The sequence below is a fragment of the Saccostrea echinata genome, unplaced genomic scaffold, assembly GCF_033153115.1.
Source record: "Saccostrea echinata isolate AGI-Se365-2 ecotype Australia unplaced genomic scaffold, CSIRO_AGI_Sech_v1 ptg000054l, whole genome shotgun sequence".
In the NCBI taxonomy this organism is placed as follows: domain Eukaryota; kingdom Metazoa; phylum Mollusca; class Bivalvia; order Ostreida; family Ostreidae; genus Saccostrea; species Saccostrea echinata.
This window is the reverse complement of record NW_026889803.1, coordinates 28,042,903-28,064,651: the sequence shown is the minus strand read 5'-3', so window position 1 is coordinate 28,064,651 and position 21,749 is coordinate 28,042,903. Positions and strand designations below refer to the sequence as shown.

Sequence of the window (21,749 nt, the reverse complement as noted above, 5' to 3'; positions counted from 1 at the left end):
TTAAAAAAAATTAAAGTAGATTTTTTTTTTAAATGATTTAGATCGGAGTAGCCCCAACACACGGATACATTCAGAAACAACCAAAGAACTATTTCTTTGAATCTGTTTTAACTTTTCTATGCTTTCCACCTACTGCAATTGCTGCTGTTTTCTTTGCATTAAAGGTAAGTTAGGATTTTAGATATGTGATTAGTTTAATGTAAAAGAATTTTTTGCTACAATTCTTTTTTTTTAAATAATGACTTCAGGAAGGATACATTAAAGCACTATATTAAGAATTATTTCCAAGAAATTTAAATAATGCTTTATACAGCAGAACATTACGTGACAATATGATTTTCGTTATCGATATATATTTAATCTTTGCAGGTTAAACGTTTGTGGAGCTTATATAATTATCCTGCAGCATACAATGCTTCAAAGAGAGCAAGGAATCTCGCACTTATTTCGTTTTTATTTGGACTTATTATGTGGATTGTGTTATTGACACTGTGGAAAATAAAATTCAAAAAGTGACTAAAACCAAAGTAAAACTGCTTCTACGACAGAAATTGCAGATTTTAGTTCCTTATACAGACTTGCAATTAAAACCAAGAACGGATAAAAAAAAAACAAAATGTTGCTAAATAAATTATTGTCACTGAGAACAATACTATTGTATTGAGAACTTCCTTTTTAATATGCACGTGAAAACAATAAAGGTCTTGTATTTATCTGATGTATGAGGGACGTGTGTAGAAGTGTATCTCCTTTCCTGACGTTCTTTGGTTGAGCAAATTATCATCGATTATGCAGTTTGGATTCGGTGGATATCAGAATTATGATGCAGAGCAGAGTGATAGAGAAAAGAAAAGGCTTAAAAAGAAAGAACCAGAGGTAAGACATTGAATACGTTTTCATAAGGAGTCTTGCACTGATGTCCTAATGAAGAATTCGCTTCGAGCCCCCCATAACATATATTTAAAAAAAATTTAATACAAATTTGCCGGTGTAACGACGAAAAATGACCCCCGTAGAATATTGACCAGGGGGTCAAATTTCTACGTAGAAAAATGATCCTGGGTCAATATTCCATGACGAGTAGGGTCATTTTTCGACCGTAGAAAACCCTCCCAGGCCGGTAATTCTACGACTCCTCTCACGTTGAAAAATGACCCCCATAGAAATCTGACCCCCTACTTTTTCACAATATTATATAATAAAACCTGTTAAAAAAAAACTTTTAGAGATGAGATATGATAAGCGTTAATTTTTCCCCAAGAAAATTTCAACATATATGTGGACGGATGAGAAAAGAAAAAATATTTTGTTTTCTGGAGGTAGAAAAAAATTGAGTCGGACCATTTTAGCCAGTCGGTCGGGAGAAGGTTAACAAACATTTTTTTAAAGATGGCCTTGGCTTGTCTCCAAATCATTCACTGCAGTTACAGAATTTCTAAGATGTTTTCTACCTCCTTCCCCAGTCCTTTTCATAATTTAAGGAGGAATGCCACACCAAAATTTTATTTAATAGATCTTTAAGACATCCCTTTTAAACTATGGTGCAGCACTGAAAGACTGATATTAGCTCTTAATTATTTAATAAGATTTTTGGGTATTTTTTCTGAAAAAATGAAAAAAAAATTTACTTGCAAAGATGCTTATTTTAAACAAGAGGCCCAAGGTCCTTAACGGTCACCTGAGTATAATACAACAATTTAGAAGTTAAATACACTGACAGATGAAGCTTTGTTGCCCTAAAGCAAGAGAAGTAGGAAGATCAGGATAACAAAATAATTAGTCTAGTATTCAGTATCAACTCATAACTTAAGTTCTAATCTGTCCCACACTTAATATTATCACCATGCAGACTATTAACAAACTATTATTGCTTCTGTACTATTTTTAAACCCATATTAAGACCTCTAGCATTGACCTCTCTTATGGTCTTTGAAGAACTTTTAATAAGATAAGTTATTTTTGTCTCATTTTTACTTATCTATTACTTACAGGTCTGCCTGATTATTAAAACTAAGAAAGTACTTTTTGAATTATACGATAAACATTCTTGCATAATTATCTTATTCTAATAATCTTTCAAATACATTATTTACAGTGATTAATTATCAAAGGTGAATGGAAAAAGGGAATAACTTCTCTCAGTAGAATACAAATTAATAGAGCCCTGTCCAGGACCAGAATGCTTAGACAAATTGTCTGGCACTTTGTTTGCACTTTCAAACATCTGGTAGAAATACGCTTACTTATATCATTTAAACTTTTACTCAGTTTGCTTTCGATATGCCCAGAAGCAGAGAAGAATTTCACAGGTACAATGCATTTTCACTACAGATTCAACAAAGCCGTACCCTAACACCAGAACCCAAGACCAAAGGTCAAGAAATTTACAAATTTGGAAGAGTTACCCTCATCATCATAACTATGGACTTCAAAGAATTAACACTTTTCCACTATATTATCAAACACCCCCCCCCCCTCCTTCCTCGTTATGCCAGAACCCCTGGCCCTAGGACCACAAGATTTAAAAATTCTGTTCGAAGCTCCCATCTTCATCATAGCTAAGCAATTTATTTATCAGCTCAATACTAAGGAGCAGACAGGATTAGTTAATGATTAATTAATAGAATTAATGCATTTTCACTATATAATCAATAGAGCCCCCCCCCCCCTCCTCAAGAACCCCAAAAACTGAGGCCATGTATTTAAAAATTTTGGAAGAGGCATCCTTGCCTATCATAATCATGCACTTTGTTTGTTTAAATAATCTCCAGTAGCAAAGAAGAAGATTTTCATAGAATCAATGCATTTTCACTATATAATCAATAGAGCCCCGCCCTAACACCGGAACCCCTGACCCTGGGGCCATGAAATTCACAATTTTTAAAAAAGCATCCTTATGCATCATAACCATGCACTTAGTTTGTTTAAATAATACCCAGGAGCAGAGAAGAAGATTTTCAAAGAATTAATGCATTTTCACTATATAATCAATAGAGCCCCGCCCTAACACCAGAACCCCTGACCCAGGGGGCCATGGCTTTCACAATTCTGGAAGGGGCCCACCTCCTCATCATAACTATGTACTTAGTTTATCACCTTAATGCCCAGGAGCAGAGAAGAAGATTTTCAAAGAATTAATGCATTTTCACTATATAGTTGATAGAGCCCCGCCCTAACACCAGAACCCCTGACCCTGGGGCCATGAAATTCACAAAGTGGGAAGAGGCTCTCTTGCTCATCATAACTATGTACTTAGTTACTTAATTTAATACCCAGGAGCAGAGAAGATTTACAAAGAATTAATGCATTTTCACTAGATAGTTGATAGAGCCCCGCCTTAACACCAGAACCCCTGACCCTGGGGCCATGACATTCACAATTTTGGAAGAGGCACTCTTGCTTATCATAACTATGTACTTAGTTACTTTACTTAATACCCAGGGGCAGAGAAGAAGATTTTCAAAGAATTAATGCTTTTTCATTATATAATCTATAGAGCCCCGCCCTAACACCAGAACCCCTGACCCTGGGGCCATGAATTTCACAATTTTGAAAGAGGCTCTCTTGCTCATCATAACTATGTACTTAGTTACTTTATTTAATACCCAGGAGCAGAGAAGAAGATTTTCAAAGAATTAATGCATTTTCACTATATAATCAATAGAGCCCCGCCCTTACACCAGAACCCCTGACCCTGGGGGCATGAATTTCACAATTTTGGAAGAGGCACTCTTGCTCATCATAACTATGTACTTAATTACCTTATTTAATACCCAGGAGCAGAGAAGAAGATTTTCAAAGAAATAATGCACTTTCACTATATGATCTATATAGCCCCACCCTGGGGCCATGAATTTCACAATTTTGAGAGAGGCACTTTTGCTCATCATAACTATGTACTTAGTTACTTTATTTAATACCCAAGAGCAGAGAAGAAGATTTTCAAAGAATTAATGCATTTTCTCTATATAATCAATAGAGCCCCGCCCTAACACCAGAACCCCTGACCCTGGGGCCATGAATTTCACAATTTTGGAAGAGGCACTTTTGCTCATCATAACTATGTACTTAGTTACCTTATTTAATACCCAGGAGCAGAGAAGGAGATTTTCAAAGAAATAATGCACTTTCACTATATGATCTATATAGCCCCACCCTGGGGCCAGAACCCCTGACCCTGGGGCCATGAATTTCACAATTTTGGTAGAGGGCTCAATGCTTATTACAATTATGCCAACAGTTTGACTGCTTGATGTCCAGGAGTAAAGAAGAAGATTTTAAAGATTGCATTATTTTTGGTGGTTTTAGCCCCACCCCTCAGGCCCCAGGGGGGCAGGGACCATGAAATTCACAATTTTTGTTGCCCTTTACCCATAGATGCTATATGCCAAATTTGGTTGAAATTGGTTAAGCGGTTTCAGAGAAGAAGCTAAAAATGTTCAAATGTTAACGCACGATGACGGACGAGAACGGATAGCAATAGGTCACCTGAGTGACTCAGGTGACCTAAAAAATCAAATTTGATGTAAATCGGAAAACTCTTTCAGTCATGTACACAACCTTTCTTAGATCCTAATTAGAATATGCTTCCTTGGTGTGGGGTGGATGTAATGTAGGCGATAGCGAAAAATTAGCTCTTAACTCTATTTGCTTCTAAAGATGCACTATACTTTGAAACTGGATGGGAACCATTACATGAAAGAAGAAAAAACAATAACCAAGTTCCTGAATATCTAACTGATATAATCCCAAATTTGCATTGTAATTCATCAAGTTACAGTACGAGAAATTCATATAACTATAAGATACCTAAATGCAGATTGCAAACATATAAGTCAACTTTCATCCTCCTTGTTACTGACGAATTGAACTCATTACCTCTTATTGTGAGAAATTCTTCCTCATTGTCTATCTTTAAAAACTCCATTTCTTACAATAAACCTATGCCACCCTCTTATTTCAGTTACGGGATTCGACGCTTTAATAAATATATTACATACAAGGCTTCGACACAACTGTGTGCTTAATAGCGATCTTTTTCGATGTAATGTAATTTTGAGTCCCCTATGTTCTTGTAGAAGAGTGGAGGATACTCATCATTATTTCTTTTCATGCAAAAAATATGCAGAGGCCAGAAAAGAATTTTTTGACTCATTTCTGCGAATGGGAAAATTACATACTGTTGATACTCACACTTTACTGTGGGGAGATGTAACATTAAACGATGTTGAAAATGAATACTAATTTTCCACTGTACAAACATTTATTAAAAAGTCAGGTTGTTTTTTTTGGTTGATACAATTATTACTTTTTACGAATTCTATACAGCTTGTGTATTATATAAGACATATATTATATTGAATATAGTTCCTCTGATTATTATGTTTTTCTGTGTTTATTTATTTTAAGCTGAAACCCACATATGTAAATATGTTTGGTATAATTTATATGTAGGGAAAGGGCGTATTAATTTATTAGATCTTTTGCCCAATCCCATTTGTAAAGTTAATAGACAATAAAATATACAAATAAAAATTAATACGCGTGATAATGCTGGTAACAAATACACGTGGTAACATAGATACGCACGGGTAATCAAAACCCATGCCCCACGTGTTTTGATTGATAAAACGTGTAGCTTTGGCTATCAAAACAGCTTTTGTAACAAATACAGGTTATTATCTGCTAATTTGAATTAAAGTAAAGCGCGTAATTAAAATAATTGAATGCCAAGTACGTCTCTTAATTACTGAAATGACCATGTACTGCTCGACGTATGTATACCTATCGTAGTTTATTCTCAAATTTCCATATAAACCATGGAGGTTATTGAAAAATTATTCACTGTTTCTTGAATTCACGGATTTATTAACACCGTGAATATAGCGAATATTAACACCGCGAGTTATTTTCCCCCTATACAGTAATTTATATGTAGGGAAAGGGCGTATTAATTTTTTAGATCTTTTGCCCAATCCCATTTGTAAAGTTAATAGACAATAAAATATACGTTGAAATCAAAGATGCTTTATGGTTTAAAATTTGCTATTAATAAATGCATAATATGAATGTCTAATAAAATATGACATTTTAATTTTTTAAATTAAATATTATTTATGAATATAAAACACAAAAATTGTAAATATTTTTTGTACCTATGGATAAAATCTTCATAAAACTAGTCACAACTAGGGAGAATATGTTAGTCAATCATATTTTGAAAAGAAATTGAAATGAAATTGTGAAATTGTTTTTTTTTATGAAAAATTGTGGAAAAAATCTTATAAAATAATTGAGAGTTAATATCGGCCTTTTAATACTGAAACCATAGTTTAAAGGGGATATCTTAAAGATCTATGAAAAAAAAATTGGTGTGGCATTCCTTCTTAAATTCTTGCTTCAGACTTCGAATTAAATGCTTACCTCAAGTGTTTTACAATTTATAAACTTTATCTCTATAATGTTATGTACAGTACATGTAGATAGAGGAGGGTTCCTATGCGCGACAGAGTCAACTTTGGTACAATTTTTAAGCCCACAATTTGCTTGGCTTTTTTTTCTTTGATTGAATGGCTCTATTACTTAAGTGAATGATTTTAATTTTCCCAGAAGCTTTGCTAGGACCTGTAATAAGGTGAATTTTTACTCAGATTACGTTGATAGCCCAACGGTTAATCATTTAACACTGTCCATTCAAAACCGTTTAGGAAATGTAGAAATCTATGGTTAGCGGATAGAACCATGCAACAAGTAAAGATTATACATAGTTTTAATTAAGAGTACACATTTGAACAAACATCAAACGAACGTTTATATGCAATAAGAAAATATGAAATGCCGGGTAATCCGTAGGACAACGATTGAGTCGTGATGCAAGTGCATTTTGGTTTCCATTGAAAGCAACGACACGATGTCTGAACAAGATAAAAATTATGAAAATATAGTAAACTGGAAGCTTACAAGGGAAAAGGATAGTGAATGTCAAACCCTTATTTAATACTAGATCAAATAAAGGATATTTATAGACCTCCTCTCTGCATGTGGATGATTTAGGGCATTAGCCGCACATCTATTTTTCATAACGGTACAACAAATAATATCCAACTTAGATTTCAAGCTGACATATGTTCCTTACATGTTAGTAAGCATATAAATATTGTTTTTCAAGCATAAAAAATTAAATGCGCAAACATATAACGCAATGAACAAATTGTGAACAGAGAAGCAGTATTTTCTATTGTTTGAAGTTATCGCCCTTATAATTTTAAATTACATTCATTTTTTTGCCAAAAATATACAAATTTGCCAAATCCAGTTTAAAATAAAAAGATCAAGAATAAACATTTTATAATTTCTTTTCTACTAACAGTAAGAATTTTGTCTTTATTCTGGAATAGGTATTTTTTCCATTAATTTTATTGTAAATAACTTTAAAACATATACGTATTGTGCATATATATTAGTTTTTTTTCACAAGTCCAAAAAATAAAGGAGTCAGACGGTCAAAAAAAATAAAGAGAGAGGGAGATAGTGGGGAGGAAAGAGGAGAAAGAGAGAGAGTTGGAGAAAGAGTGAAGAGGGAGAAGTAGTGAGTGTGGAGGGGGAGGGAGAGAGTGGGGAGGGAGAAAGGGTGAGGAGGGGGGAGAGGGAGAGTGGAAGAGAGAATGTGGGGAGGCAGAGTGGGAGGGAGAGAGAGTGGGGGAGGGGAGAGACAGAGGGGGAGAGTGGAAGAGAGAGTATGGGGAGGGAGAGAGAGTGGGAAGAGAGGGGGAGGGAGAGAGAGTGGGGAGGGAGGGAGAGTGGGGGAGAGAGAGGGAGGGGAGAGAGAGTGGGGGAGAGAGAGAGGGAGAGGGTAGAAGAGAGAGTTTAGGAGAGAGGTGGGAGGGAGGAGAGAGAGTGGGAAGGGGAGAGAGGTGTGGGGAAGGAGTGAGGAGAGGGAGGAGAAGGAGTGGGGAGAGGGAGGAGAAGGATAGAGATGATATTAGCGTGTATAGACTTGTGTTAAATACATCGAGCTCTTTCTTTGTAAAAAGCCTCATTTTGTGAAGGCTTTGTTGACACTAACAAACAACAAAGGACACTGGGAAAGGTTTTGAGCTAATCACATTTTGTGCCCCTGATATCGAAGGTCAGAGGCATATTGATTCAGTCTTGTGTGATATTTTTAACATTTATATATTTCATATATTTATGATCCTATATTTTTATGAGAAGAAGTTTAAGACTTCATTCATAGAAATTAAAAGATAATTATGAGATCAAATTTTCTTAAGAATCGTTATTTTAAAAAAAAAAAATGGGAAGAGTTTTAAAATGTTAATCTTTCTAGTAACTTATGAAGAAGAAAGAAGACTTTATTTTGATATTTTGCACATTTAGATAATTAAAACTGTGGAAACTGAGAATTTTTAAGTTATTATTATTAAGGTATTCCATCCCTAATAGCAAAAGATTCAATGAAATTGAATACATATCAGATGTGTAGGTGTTGAATACTCAGTATATTTTAGACATAATTCCCATTTATTACTATTAGCATGGAAGGGTGGGATCTGTCCTAATTCATGATCTTGAATTTTGGTAATAGTTACCTGTTTTTAATTAATAAAAATATTAATCTTAAAAAAATTATCTGGTAAAAAAAAAGTTTTCAATATTGTCATTCTATTTCTAATATTTAATGCATCTTTCTACAACAATATTTATTGATATTATTATTTGAATTTTTAAAAAATTTCTTGTCCCCATAGACTTCAAAGCAATTTTTGCTAATTAATTACTGCTTAGTTAATTACATTTTTGAAACTTTCTATTCAAATCCCCACATTTCTTCAACATAAGTCTTGCAGTAATATGTTCGAATTACAAGCAATGCTTCACTGGCTTTTCATCATTATTTTGTTATTTTTCCCCTTTTTATTCCATTATTCTATGGGGGTGTAGAAGGGGTGACCACTGTTATGTTTCACATAGTTATTGTGGTGTTTTATCCAAGACAGGACTGGCTGATCAGTTTGGCTACATCCTAACTTCTCCAAAGGATTACAAAGCGGAAGCCATATTTGCCACCATTTTCTGCTGCCTTCCAATAGGACTGGTGGCTCTATTTTATTCTACAAGAGTAAGAATTTTCAGTTTACAATTTTAGGGACTTTATTATGCATGAATTAGTTAAAAATGGATGTATGAATTCCATCATGTTCAGTCATTTACTTTCTAAATATGTACAAGGTTGTTGCAGCAGCTCAATGTGTCGAAAAACAAGGACATTTTACTATAAGAAACAGTATAAATTTTGAAGAAAAAAAAATAATTTTATCAAAATGCTACCTATTACTGATACATTTTCCCCATAATGCCATTAAGTTCTTCCTTATTTGTAGGTAAAACATCACTACAAAAACAACAGACTGATAGCTGCCTACTCCTCGTCCAAGGTTGCACAGGTTCTAAGTATTGTTGCTACGTTAGTCGGACTGCTGTTGTGGCTTGCTGGTATTATCGCTCTTGTAGTTTTAAAATAATTTCAGTGTCCAGATTAAGATCATGCATGTATTAGGAAGAAATAAGAAATAATGACATTTTATTGATATGCATTTATGAATGTGTGATTGAAAAATGAGTTGTATAACATTTCCTTAATTTAAACCAATATATTATAATTATTCTGTACAAAAAGTATTTAAAACAAAATAAAATCACGATATTGTAAATACATGTGTATCATATATTTCATTTGAAATTGTGATTTGTTCCCCTTAAACATAAAGACATGAGAAATAATCATACAAAATGTTTTAACCAATTTCATGTTGAATTCAAATTCTATTTCAGAAATTTACCAAAATCTACTGTTATTTACATACCTTCACAAAGATTAAAAGATTATCACAGTAAATATATTTCACCCCAACTGACATTTGGGTGAATTGTACAGTAATCAAGTAAATATATAATATTCAAGCATTGATTAATATTGCACTTAAAATTCTACAACTTGATGATCTTTTCAGAGAATGGTTTGATAACATGAACAAATAATTTTTTGTTGCAATTTTATATAATAAGTAGTTATGTACAGATGTACATGTCATACTAGGTATTTATGCAAAACTGTGCAAAAATAAGAAACCATGTGCAAAAGTGGCAGTCTATGGTCACACCACAAAATTTAATGTTTTCAAAAAAAAAAACCCTGTATAAACTGTATTTAAAACAATGAAAGATGGCTTTTTAACTAAGAGTGATTTTTTTTATTTTTTAACAAATCATTGCATTTTACAGAAAAATAGACTTGCTGGTGTCTCTATTTTCACCCTTTTTCTCATTTTTGATCAGTAATCCTATTTCAAAAAAAAAAGAAAAGAAAAAAAAACTTTAAAAAATGGGATTTTTTTCATATTCTTGTACATGTACATGTAAATGACAGAGTTCGTGGAACAAGTTACCTACAGTTGATTTTTTTTTTTTGTGGAAAAGTGACTCCTCCGAAACAGATGCAAGGGTAAGCAAGGGGATGGTAAAAAATGATTCCTATGTAATGCCATGCTTACAGAGAGCACAAATAAAAGGAACAACGGAACAGAATGGAGAATAAATGAGTATTAAAAATAGAAATATGAAAAAAACAAAACAACACAAAATATCATTTTTCTTCACTTAATCAACAACAAAAAATTATTACATGTTATTTATTGCAAATTTCAATTGAACTAAAAAGCACCTTCTCTAAAATGTAGAAAAATCTTGACATGGAGAATTGTTGACAGACCAATCCAAATACATGTATCTCACATCCCACCTCTCTTTAAAATGTATTCAAATGTTCAACAGGACAGCATATGAGTATTTGTCATTAAAACCTAATGATGATGTGAAACTGATTTAACTTTTGAGTGCACAGTGGTCACAATTAAAATGGAAATATTCATAAACCATAAAATGCAATAAAAATTGAACTAGAAATAAAAGAGCAGTAATCACAACTTTTCAAGTAAAATGACTTGACAATTTTTAGTAAATTTACACGTGTAAATTTGAACTATAAAAAGAATGGGATAATCTCAATTCATATTTTCATGCACTAAAATAATTAGAAATTTCACTTTTTTTACAACAATTTTACTGACAAGATCAATAATTAATTTGTCCTTCTTCCCCTGTTAAGGTTTACAATCCGATCTCTTAAGATGAAAAAAGGAGATTGTAACCCTTGGATAGTGAAGATATGTCTGTGCCATTCAAAAATGTATATATGTATATATGTATATAAAAAGTATTAATTGTCTTTTAGAATTTTACATTTCAAAGATACTTCTCTGACCTCTGTGACCTTGCCTTAATAACCTTTGATAAAAGGTCACGTCATATCAGATGATTATAATCAACCCTTAGGACAAAATGACCTTTGGAAGTTATTTCACTATAAAGTTATATTACAGACAAGAATTTTACACTTCAAATCCAGTGACCTTGACCTTGTCAAAATGATATGGTGAGGGGTTGTTACACACCCTTTGGTCACATTAAGCAGAATTAGTATCTAGTATAATCTTCTAAGCTTATGGCTATATGGCAAGAATTTAATACCTTTAATACACATAATCTTGACCTTGGACAAATCAAATACCCTTTGACTCAGGCATAAACTTGTATGTTTTTTTTTCATATCAAAGTTGTGGCTAAAACAGTAATAACTTTTGTACCTTGTGACCTTGACCTTGTCAAAATAACCTTGGTACTGGGCCAATGCACATTTCTGGACACAAGCTACATTTGTACAAAGTATGACAGAGTATAGAGATACTGGTATAAGAATTGAATAGTTTTGGAGATCATCACTAGACAAAAAATGTATATAGACAGATGGACAGACAGCTATAGGGACATGGGGATTCCAGTATAGTCCCCAAGCTTTGTTTGCAGGGGTATAATATTCAATTTTGTAAGATATAAAATACTCAGAAAAAGAGAGATTTTCTAAATAATCTCTACAAAGATTATTTTTTTATTACTAAATTCTGTTCCATTGTTCTAACTTAAAAATATCCAAAGAAATTGAATTAACTACATTCATCCCTGGTAGATATATGAAATATATATTTATATTCTTGTGGCTTTTACCATTCAGAAAAACTTGAAATTAACACTAAAGTGACAAAAATTACATAATATATAACAAAACAAAAATTTAAAAAAAAAAACCAGAAGAAATCTGCTCTAAATTATCTTGGGACAAAACAAACAAAACAAAAAGCAAAATATGCCTGAATAAAATCAATTCAAATATGTACATGTATTGTGTTCAAATTAAAAGAATCTGAAAAAGAAAATTCAATAATACATGTACATGTATGTATTTTGGCACATAAACTCCATAAAGCATTTCTTGATGGTAAACATTCACCCAGTGGAGACATAAAACACTTAAAATTCCATTTAAACTTACACAGTGATTAAATATTAGAAACAACATTGGATTGTAGAAATTTCTACATCATCAATCACTATCAATGCGTGAATCAACAGGTATAGCGAGACTTGTCTCCCTTGACGCCATGCTCATCTTGAATTATAGATTGAGATAGAGTTAGCCCAAAAATAAAAGTTCCTAATACAATGAAGGCAAAAGAAAATGCTGTTATGGCCTTGAACTTTGTGGTCCAGTGACCTTGATCTCTGACCTTCTTCTGTACAGCTGACAAAACACACATTCCTGTAAAATATATACCAAAACACATATATTTAACATGTGTGTTAGGTGCCTAATTCATTTAAGGGTGAATTAAAAAAAAAATGACCACCAAACTGAATTTTTTTGGCAAAATTCAACTACATACATGTATATCATATTTTTCACTTGTATCATCATACTGCACATGCATTCTAGTTTAAAATCCTGAAGTGGCAATAGAATAGACAATTGGATTAAAAAGTTTCAGAATTTTTATTAGTAAAATTTCTTTTGAAAAAAGAAAATATCATTACACCTTAAAAGACTTTCTAAAATACATAATCACAAGAAATTATAGTTTTTTATGCTTCAAAATGGTAAAAGGGGTATAAGTGATTAAATCTTGACCTTGAATGAGTATCTTCTCTTGTACATGTGACAAAAAATTGGCTTTTTGATTGTTATTTTACATTATTTTTTCAATTCTGGTTTGAAAAGTTTTAATATGAAAAAAATATGAAGCAATAAAATTCCACAAAATTCACTTTTTTGTCTGTTCAAGTCAATTTTTTAAATCTAAGCCAAAAAAGAATTGTTATAAATGAGTTCTCGTACAAAAAATACAAGATTTTGAAGTGACCCTATGTTACATTATTGTGTTGCACTCCTGACATCTGATAAGTATTTTACTTAAAATTGTTTTAAAAATTATAACACACAATAACCCATTCTTACTTTGTAAATCAATTTGTCGTGTTGATTTTTTTCATCGTTTACAGCAGGTTTTTCATATTTTGAAGACCTTAAAACATGATTATTTGCAAAGTGTAATAAAAAATTTTTTATTTAAAATATATGTGAAATGATGAAAACTATTCCCTGAATTGACTGTAAAATTTCTGTAATTTGTTGATAGACATAGTGTTTTGAACATCAAATAGTATCAAGCATTTTTTTTCAACTAATTTTTTAGTAAAGATAGTTAAAAAGCATTGGTAATTATAAAGCAGTTTTGTTGCACTCCTGACTGCAGTAAAATTGAAAATTAAAACCATAGAACACAAAAATTCATAAAGTGTTGGCAACATCAAGTGATAATGAAATTGTGCAATATTTATAATCCAATACTTCATAATTAAAACAGATGAAAGTATTTAAAATTCGCATTTTATCTGGAATAATACCCTATTTTATACCAAAAAACTAGCTTAAATGTATATTTAAAAGATAAAATATATTTTAAAGCATATTTTCCTTTAGAGAACAAACACAGTAACCCACCAGAAAAATTCTACTCATCACTTTTTCTTTATTTTTATTCTTATTGGATGATTTATAATTCTAACATATTTGTTGAACTCCTGACCAAAAGCACTGGGGCCTTTAAAGTAGAATTGTGAAGTGAAAATTACATAAGAACTTGTTCTGTTGTTTCAGTGAAGTTGAGGAGGAATTACTTGAATTTAATGACAATGTTTTAGAGAGTGAATTTTTTTACGTTCATTAAAAAAATCATAAAAAAGATAAAAACACATCTGAATTGATAAAATTGAAAAAGGAAGGATTTTTATTAATAAAACTATCAATAATTTAGCATTAAATTATACAAAAAGATCATTATTAATTAATGAATACTTCTAAGCATGAATAGAAGTCTTTTCGACACACAACTTGAATCTTTAAAAAAATGTGTTGCACTCCTGACCATAGAAATATGGATCTGAAGCACAGACAGATCCTGTAGTTGATAAATCTACATGTATTTGGTAAAAATGTTCTTTGTGTCTTTATTTTCCAAAATAAAAATCAGAAAATATATAATGATAATAGTTTTTTCATGCTTGGGAGCCAAACATCAAATGTTGCACTCCTGACATTTTTGGGTATGCACATATACTTGACTCTCATTAATGCTGCTTGTGATTTATATAACATTTTTATGTTTTAAAATGTAAATCAGTTATTATTTTACACTTCCAAAATTCTATTTTGTCTTAATTTTCTATCAGAATTTTACAATTGATGTTTTATTGGCAACACTACATTTTTTCTGTTGCACTCCTGATATGGTATAACATTTTTTTAAACATCTGCCATGACCACAACTTGATTAAACAAAAGTTATGACAGTCCACATTTAAAGCTCAATACTTTGAATATTATCAGGAAAGTCTTTATTTTTAACATTGTTTTTTATTTCACAGATCTCTAAAAAATATTGAAGTTTCAAAATGTCACAAAAAGGTGTTGCACTCCTGACAATTTTAGCATCATTTTTGGGCATAACTTTTTTGTTAATTAAGATATCAACGAGATATTTGGCAGGTATTTAGACACCATCTAAAGACATATGCTGAGACATAGAAATCTATTTTCATTGCCTGTATTTTTAGTGTGGGTTGATAAATATGCGTTTGGTCATTTTTTTTAAATTCACCCTTAAGTGAAGAGAACAAAAGATGTATTCCCAAAGCAAATTTTATGGAAAACTGAAAGATCTAATGTATTCGTACACAACATAATGACAATATTCTTTTGAAGATAAGGACTCTTTCTTTCATATAGATTATTAAAATTCTAAAGATGTCCTTTTTTTCATGAACTATCATGCAAAGGACAAGGTTCACTTAGGGCCTTTTTTGGCCCTGTGAATTTCTGAAAAACTGAAACTGCTTAGTTTTAGTTGACAATGCATCTATTGCAAATCTACCAAAAATGACGTAATTTTCTGGCTAGTCAATGCATTATGACATCATAAAATGTGTCATTTTCCTCATATCCAGAACAATTCTACAAAAACAGTCAATTTTTAAAGCTATTTTTTTGATATTTAATATAGAGCGCAATCTCTGATCTAAAATATGCAATTATTTACTGATAGATCCGTTTCTGAGGATTACAAAACATGTTTTATTTTTTAGTTAAGAGGGTGCGCTCATATTATTTTTCTTCTCTGAAAGTACTTAAATATACCTGTTTTCCTTAAAATTCAAGAACATTGCAATTCCATAAAGCTTGTTTTCCAAGACCTGGACTTTAAGGAGAAAAATTTTAATAGGAAATGAAAGCACTAAGTCTCTACTTTATCTTGATGTTTAAAATGGAACATAAGGTTTAGTCAATAAATTGGTATATCTACAGGGCCATTTTATGCATAAAGTGAACCTAGCTCTTTTGCTGTACAATACAAATGTTGACAGTTCAATTGTAAAGTTACTTTTTGTAGAAATTTGAGTTAAAACATTAAAAAAAACAACTTTACCTGGAAATATAAAAATAAAGATGGCAGCAAATGCTCCTAGAATCTGTATGACTACTCCTATGTTTGGTATAAAGACGGCCAGAGCCAATGTTAGGACAAACCAGATTATGGTGACTGTTATACGATGCTTAAACTCTGTCTGTTCAATTCGTTCAGGACTCATTTTAAAGAAGTCTCTCCACAGACAATCAAAAGCAGCCCTGAAATTTAAAATCAAAATTATATGATTACTGAAGCTTACCCCCCCCCCCCCCTTTTTTTTTTTTTTACAAAACTGGTACACTGTTTTTTTTTTTTTTTTAAAATTTTGATTCATGTTGAAGTTATCACCAATTCATTTAACAAGAGTCCTGTTATAAATTCCGAAACAACAGTCTTTCTATTTTCTTTGATAAAAAAAAAAAAATGATACATCAATTGTACTTTGTGTCAGCTGCAGCAGACACAGCTCATTTTTCATGGCTGAATAAATGGGTTTTTTTTTTCATTTGGCAATACATATGCATTGTTTGTAGATATATTTCTTTGGCTACCATATAACCATCAAATTTTTGCATTATTATTGATGGTCTTTGCAACAAAACTAGTATGAGGGGTGATCAAAAGATTATCGAACTATCTCTATATTTACAAAACCAAGATTCAGATCAGAATGAAATTTGGCACACATATAGTCATACATATGTTCTATAAACAGCAGATGTTATGTAATGTTTTGCTCCATGTTTATGACATCACAATGTGAAAATGATGTCAATAATTTTATTAATAATTCTTTTAAGGAGATAATTCAATTAGTTCAAGAACTTTTTGATCACTCCTAAAAATAAAGTTGCTAATACATGTAATTACATCATAAATATTGTCCAATATAATAAATTTTATTATATCCCTAAAATTGCTAAAAATGAACTATGCTAATAATAAATACCCACTTTTTGGGATAAATAGCTAAATTTGCCGTTGCTAAAATAACCTACTACATCTATACAGTATTTTCCTCATTAATTGATGGCAAAAAATTCTTCCACAGTTTTACCTGCCACAAAATAGAAGAATGGGGTATGTTGTATATGTCTTGATGGCTATCAACAGAACAGCTATAATGACTGATACATCTGGCTCATATGACAACAGGATGTCTGTGGTGATCTTATTTCCAAAAGTCAAATAACCAAAAGCAGCAGTTCCTGTGTAGTTCAGAACACACAAAAACATAGCAACAGCCACTGTCTTAGAGAATTCTCGCAGGCTTCGATTCTCCATGCACGAATAGATGGGAATAATACTGACATGACACTGAAATGATTAATGAAAATGTTCAATGCAAACAGTTGGAACTGAAAATGAGGAAATGAAACTGCATTTGAAGAGTTGCTCAGTTTTCAAAAGGTTGATAAACAAATTTAGATTTTCGAAAACATTTTAATTCATAGATGATGAATAAAGCTAGAAAATAAAGCTACATTAATGTAAGCTAGCTGTAATAATGAAGCTCTCTCCATTTTTCCTCCCTGAAATATCAAATTAAAAAAAAGAGAGGACCTCATGACTGTAGCTATATGTAAGGTTACCTGATAGGAAAAACAAATGGTAGGAACAACCAGGAAAACATCCTCCCAGTGTAGAGGCCTGAAATATAGGAGAAAAAATGTCAACATGTATCTAATATAAAGATAATCAAATCCACTGCGGGATGTGAACACCGTTTCGTTGGATGAGAACATGTAAGCCAAGGTCCTGTGTTGCAGTAGGTGGTGGCACGAAAAAGATCCCTCACTGCTCAATGGCCCTGAGTGCCTAGTATAGGTATAAATTTGCAGCCCTCCACAGGCAAGTAGTGGCATCTCCATATGAGTAAAAAATCCTTGAGAGGGTCGTTAAACAAGAAACAAACAAAGAATATCAGAACTATCTCATCATGATTTCTCAGTTTTAAGTATCCAAAAATTTTTTTTTTTTAATTCCATACAAACAATATACTTCTCATAAATTTATCATTAGTAATGATATACAATGTACCAGTTATCCTTTGTAGAATTAAGAGAATGTCAGTTTTCATAACTGGATCATTACATACAGATTTATGTCCCTTTATATATAAATGCATCTGACTCCAATATAGAAACCTTTTCACAGACGTTTAAATTACACTGTATTTCATATAAATTAATTTTTTCACTTACTTCAATAAACTAATATACATGACTATTAAGACATATTTTTAATTAATAAGAGTGAAGGAACAATAACTAGGCTTTTCTATAGAAATTGGAATGTTACCTGGTAGCAATTGTCCCTGGTTCATGATGAGGTAGGAAATATTTAATTGTCACAAGAGCAACAACATAAAGTATACCAATTACTCCTATAACACTGGAATAAGAAGACATTACAATTTCAAGAGCAACATAAAATATTGTATGCAAACAGATGCACTAGCAAGCATTTTTTTCTTTACTAGAAGATTCAGGGTATCAATTTTATAATAAATTGTATGAACCAACTTTTATACTCTTGCAAGAAATATTCCCGAGTTTCATAATCTTATTTTACTCGCAATATTTCTTGCCATGAACTACAGGTGACTCTCGATGGCTCGAACTCCGATCTCTCGAAGTTCTCGATCTCTCGAAGTGAACCTCCGGTCCCGTTTTTTCCTCTATATAACTAAGCAAATTTACTTCCGATCTCTCGAACTTCCAATCTCTCGAAGTTCTCTATCTCTCGAACCAAGACCTGAGTTCCGTTACACAAATTTCATTGTTTTTTACTCTCCATCTCTCGAAGTTTTAATTGCGCGTTTGTACACGCCAATCAAGCGTAAAATTAATGCAGCTTGGACTTACCTGGATAACAGTGAACGCCTGGGGTTGGCATGGAGGTGTTAATTGGGTGTTTACATAGATGACACTATACCTGTGAACACCCGAGTGTTGATATAAATAATTAATTGGTTATAATTCGTAAATTAGAAAGGAATTGCTTCACAACTTATTTTGACTTGACAGCGAGACGAAAATTTTTAGAAAATAATTTAAGAGGCGTGTCAATAATTTTCAATAGATTATGAAGTTTTATTAGAGTGTACATAATCCCAGTTTGACAAACATTGCACAAGAAATCCTATCTCAAGAACTAAATGCCGATTTAATACGAGAAATCTGGTAGGGGACCCGATCAAGCCCGGGAGGTAGCCACACCGACGATTGCTATTCAGGTTTTGTTTAATCATAAAAAGAGAACAAATAAATATTGAAACTTAAAGAGATCGTTTTATTTATTCAAAATATGATCCTTGTTGTTGAAATCAAGTGAATTACCTGTAAAATACGCATGAAAACGTGCAATGATATTATCAACATATACTTCCGGTATTTATAATAGTAGAACAATGTTGGTCGGAACTGAAAATTCCGGATTTTATTCACTTTCTATCTCTCGAACCCCCCGATCTCTCGAACTTTTCTTGCAGTCCCTTGAACTTCGAGAGATCGAGAGTCACCTGTATTTATTTCATAGTGTATTTATGTAGAATATTTTCCTCAGTCATGAAAATAAGTTGTCGCTGACGATAGATTTCATTCATTTTCAAACTGAATAATAGTTGGTATTTAATATACTATTCATTGTCATATCACAATACATGTACCATCATCTCAATTGCTGGTAATCATTCTTATACAGTGTATTAAGTTAAAACAAACCTTGCATATTTTAGAAAGTCTATCCTCTTTGGGAAACATAAAGGAAGAATGAGAAGGACTGATGACACACAAATGGTCGTTATACGATCCATGTACCATGGACTGTGATTACAATACCAGTCACGAGCAGAATAAAGGAAGACTGAAACATTAAAGAAACAACTGAAATTATACTATTCATGATTATAAGTAGCAATAGCATTGACAAACTAGAAATATGTCCAAAGGACATGAATGCCCCACCTAGGGTATATTAGTAATGCAACATGAAAAAAATTGTATTAGTGTATGAAGTTTGAATTATGTATAAGTGCATAAGCTTACATAAAAAATATCTTAAATGGTTTCTTTAAAACTGAGCAAAATGCAAATTTAAGAAAAGTGAGGTCAAGGTCACAGGAGAGGTCAAGGTCAATAGTTTTTGATGGAGTTGAATAGCTCTCACTAATAAGTATCAGCATATTAAGTTTGATAAAAATATCTTGAATAGTTTCTTTAAAACTGAGCTAAACACTAACTTAAGAAAAGTGAGGTCAAGGTCAAAGGAAATGTCAAGGTCAATAAATGTTGATGCAGTTGAATAGCTCTTATCAATATACATCAGCATATGAAGTTTGATAAAAATATCTTACATAGTTTCTTTGAAAATGAGCTTTGAACTGAGCTAAATGCAAAACGCGATGGAAGGACAGAAGGACGGAAGACGGACATGACAAACTCTATATGCCCTGGCCATATTCATGGCAGGGCATAAAAAATTCTGTTAACAGAAAAAAAAAATGTTTTCAAAATCCACTGACATGATTGATGATGTTTCAAATTAAAATTTAGTCTTTTACACAAGAATTCCTTACAATTTCATACACTAATCTAATCAAAGATGTAAAAGATATCAAACAGATTCAATTAAAGGACTAACATACATTCTTCCCACTGATCACCAATGATGATAAGGAATGTTATACAAGTTCCAAAACAATATGTCATGATGGTAAATGCACACAATCTTTGTGCATTCTTTCCACAAACAGATGCAACAACATCTTGATAAGTGAGACTTTTGTTGATATCAGAGCAATATGCCAAGATCATTATTGCACACACCACAAACACCAAAAGAATCTGAAAATATTATATACAGAAATTAAATTAAAATGAACTTTTAAATGAACATGAACCAGTTTAAAATGAGAGCTTGGATACTTTAATATATTTTTTACATTACATTTTTTTATTGAATGGGAATAAATAACTATACAAAATATGTAATCTTTATCATTTTTGATATATTTTTTTTAAAATGGCAGATAATGCAAAAATTTCAAACATTTACAGCCTGAATTAAAACGGCAATTAAAACTCCGCCTGCTTGTTGATAGGCATCTGGAAAGTTGAGGAGGCCTGCCCCAAGAGCAGCATTCACAACCAAGAATACAGAAGCATACCATGATGATCCTGAGTAAATAGATTTTTTTTACATAAATGACTGATGGAAATTTAATTGCTATTTGCAAAACAATATTATCATTGTTTATCATGTTTATTGATTACAAACATGATCAAAGTATAATCTAAGGTGCAATCAATAATAGTTTTTATTGCTAACTTACAATTTGCTCATTAACAATTTATCTGCAGTTGAACAAAACATTGATTTATTGGTAGCTGCAGAATATGTGTCCAAAAAAAAAAAAGATTTAAAAAAATGATACCTCTTCTCGGTTGTACTATGATAACAACATCTTTAACCAGTAACGGAGTGTCTTCATTTATATAACTTCTTTGTATAGACATCGTTAAGATTGAGTTTCCGATAGATATTTCCTTCCGTGATTAGTAAAACCTCATTTTTCTTAATCACTTATTTTCAAAATGCGATCAGCTGTTCCGACATTTTGAAATCACGTGAGTGCAAAAGTAGAACTAATCGATAAAAAGAAATACACTGAAGATTTCAAGACAAAGTAGATCATTGTTCCGTTAATTGTACGACATCATTTAAAATTAACTTTTTATGTTTCTCTTTATTTAAAAAAAAATGTAATCTGAAACATTTAATTAATATCAATTGTTTCTTTATGTTTATGGTAGCATATTTATCGATTAT

General features: G+C 31.8%; 2 protein-coding genes across 2 annotated transcripts; one reads left to right on the top strand and one right to left on the bottom strand.

Annotated features, from left to right (window-relative positions):
* Positions 1–743: 743 nt before the first annotated feature.
* Positions 744–9,577, top strand: LOC133205678 (proline rich transmembrane protein 1B-like). Its single transcript, XM_061341530.1, has 3 exons — positions 744–876; positions 8,996–9,121; positions 9,384–9,577. The coding sequence occupies exons 1-3, from the start codon at positions 790–792 to the stop codon at positions 9,522–9,524; spliced, it is 354 nt and encodes a 117-aa protein (XP_061197514.1). The 5' UTR covers positions 744–789; the 3' UTR covers positions 9,525–9,577.
* A 2,791-nt stretch (positions 9,578–12,368) lies between these two features.
* LOC133205159 (sodium-coupled neutral amino acid transporter 7-like) lies at positions 12,369–21,564 on the bottom strand. The gene is made up of 9 exons (XM_061340903.1): positions 21,355–21,564; positions 20,976–21,097; positions 20,566–20,764; positions 19,643–19,784; positions 18,219–18,311; positions 17,510–17,567; positions 16,975–17,234; positions 15,936–16,135; positions 12,369–12,715 (listed from the first exon to the last, which is right to left on the bottom strand). Exons 1-9 carry the CDS (start codon positions 21,434–21,436, stop codon positions 12,522–12,524), a joined length of 1,350 nt encoding a protein of 449 aa, XP_061196887.1. The 5' UTR covers positions 21,437–21,564; the 3' UTR covers positions 12,369–12,521.
* Between the last annotated feature and the right edge of the window lie 185 nt (positions 21,565–21,749).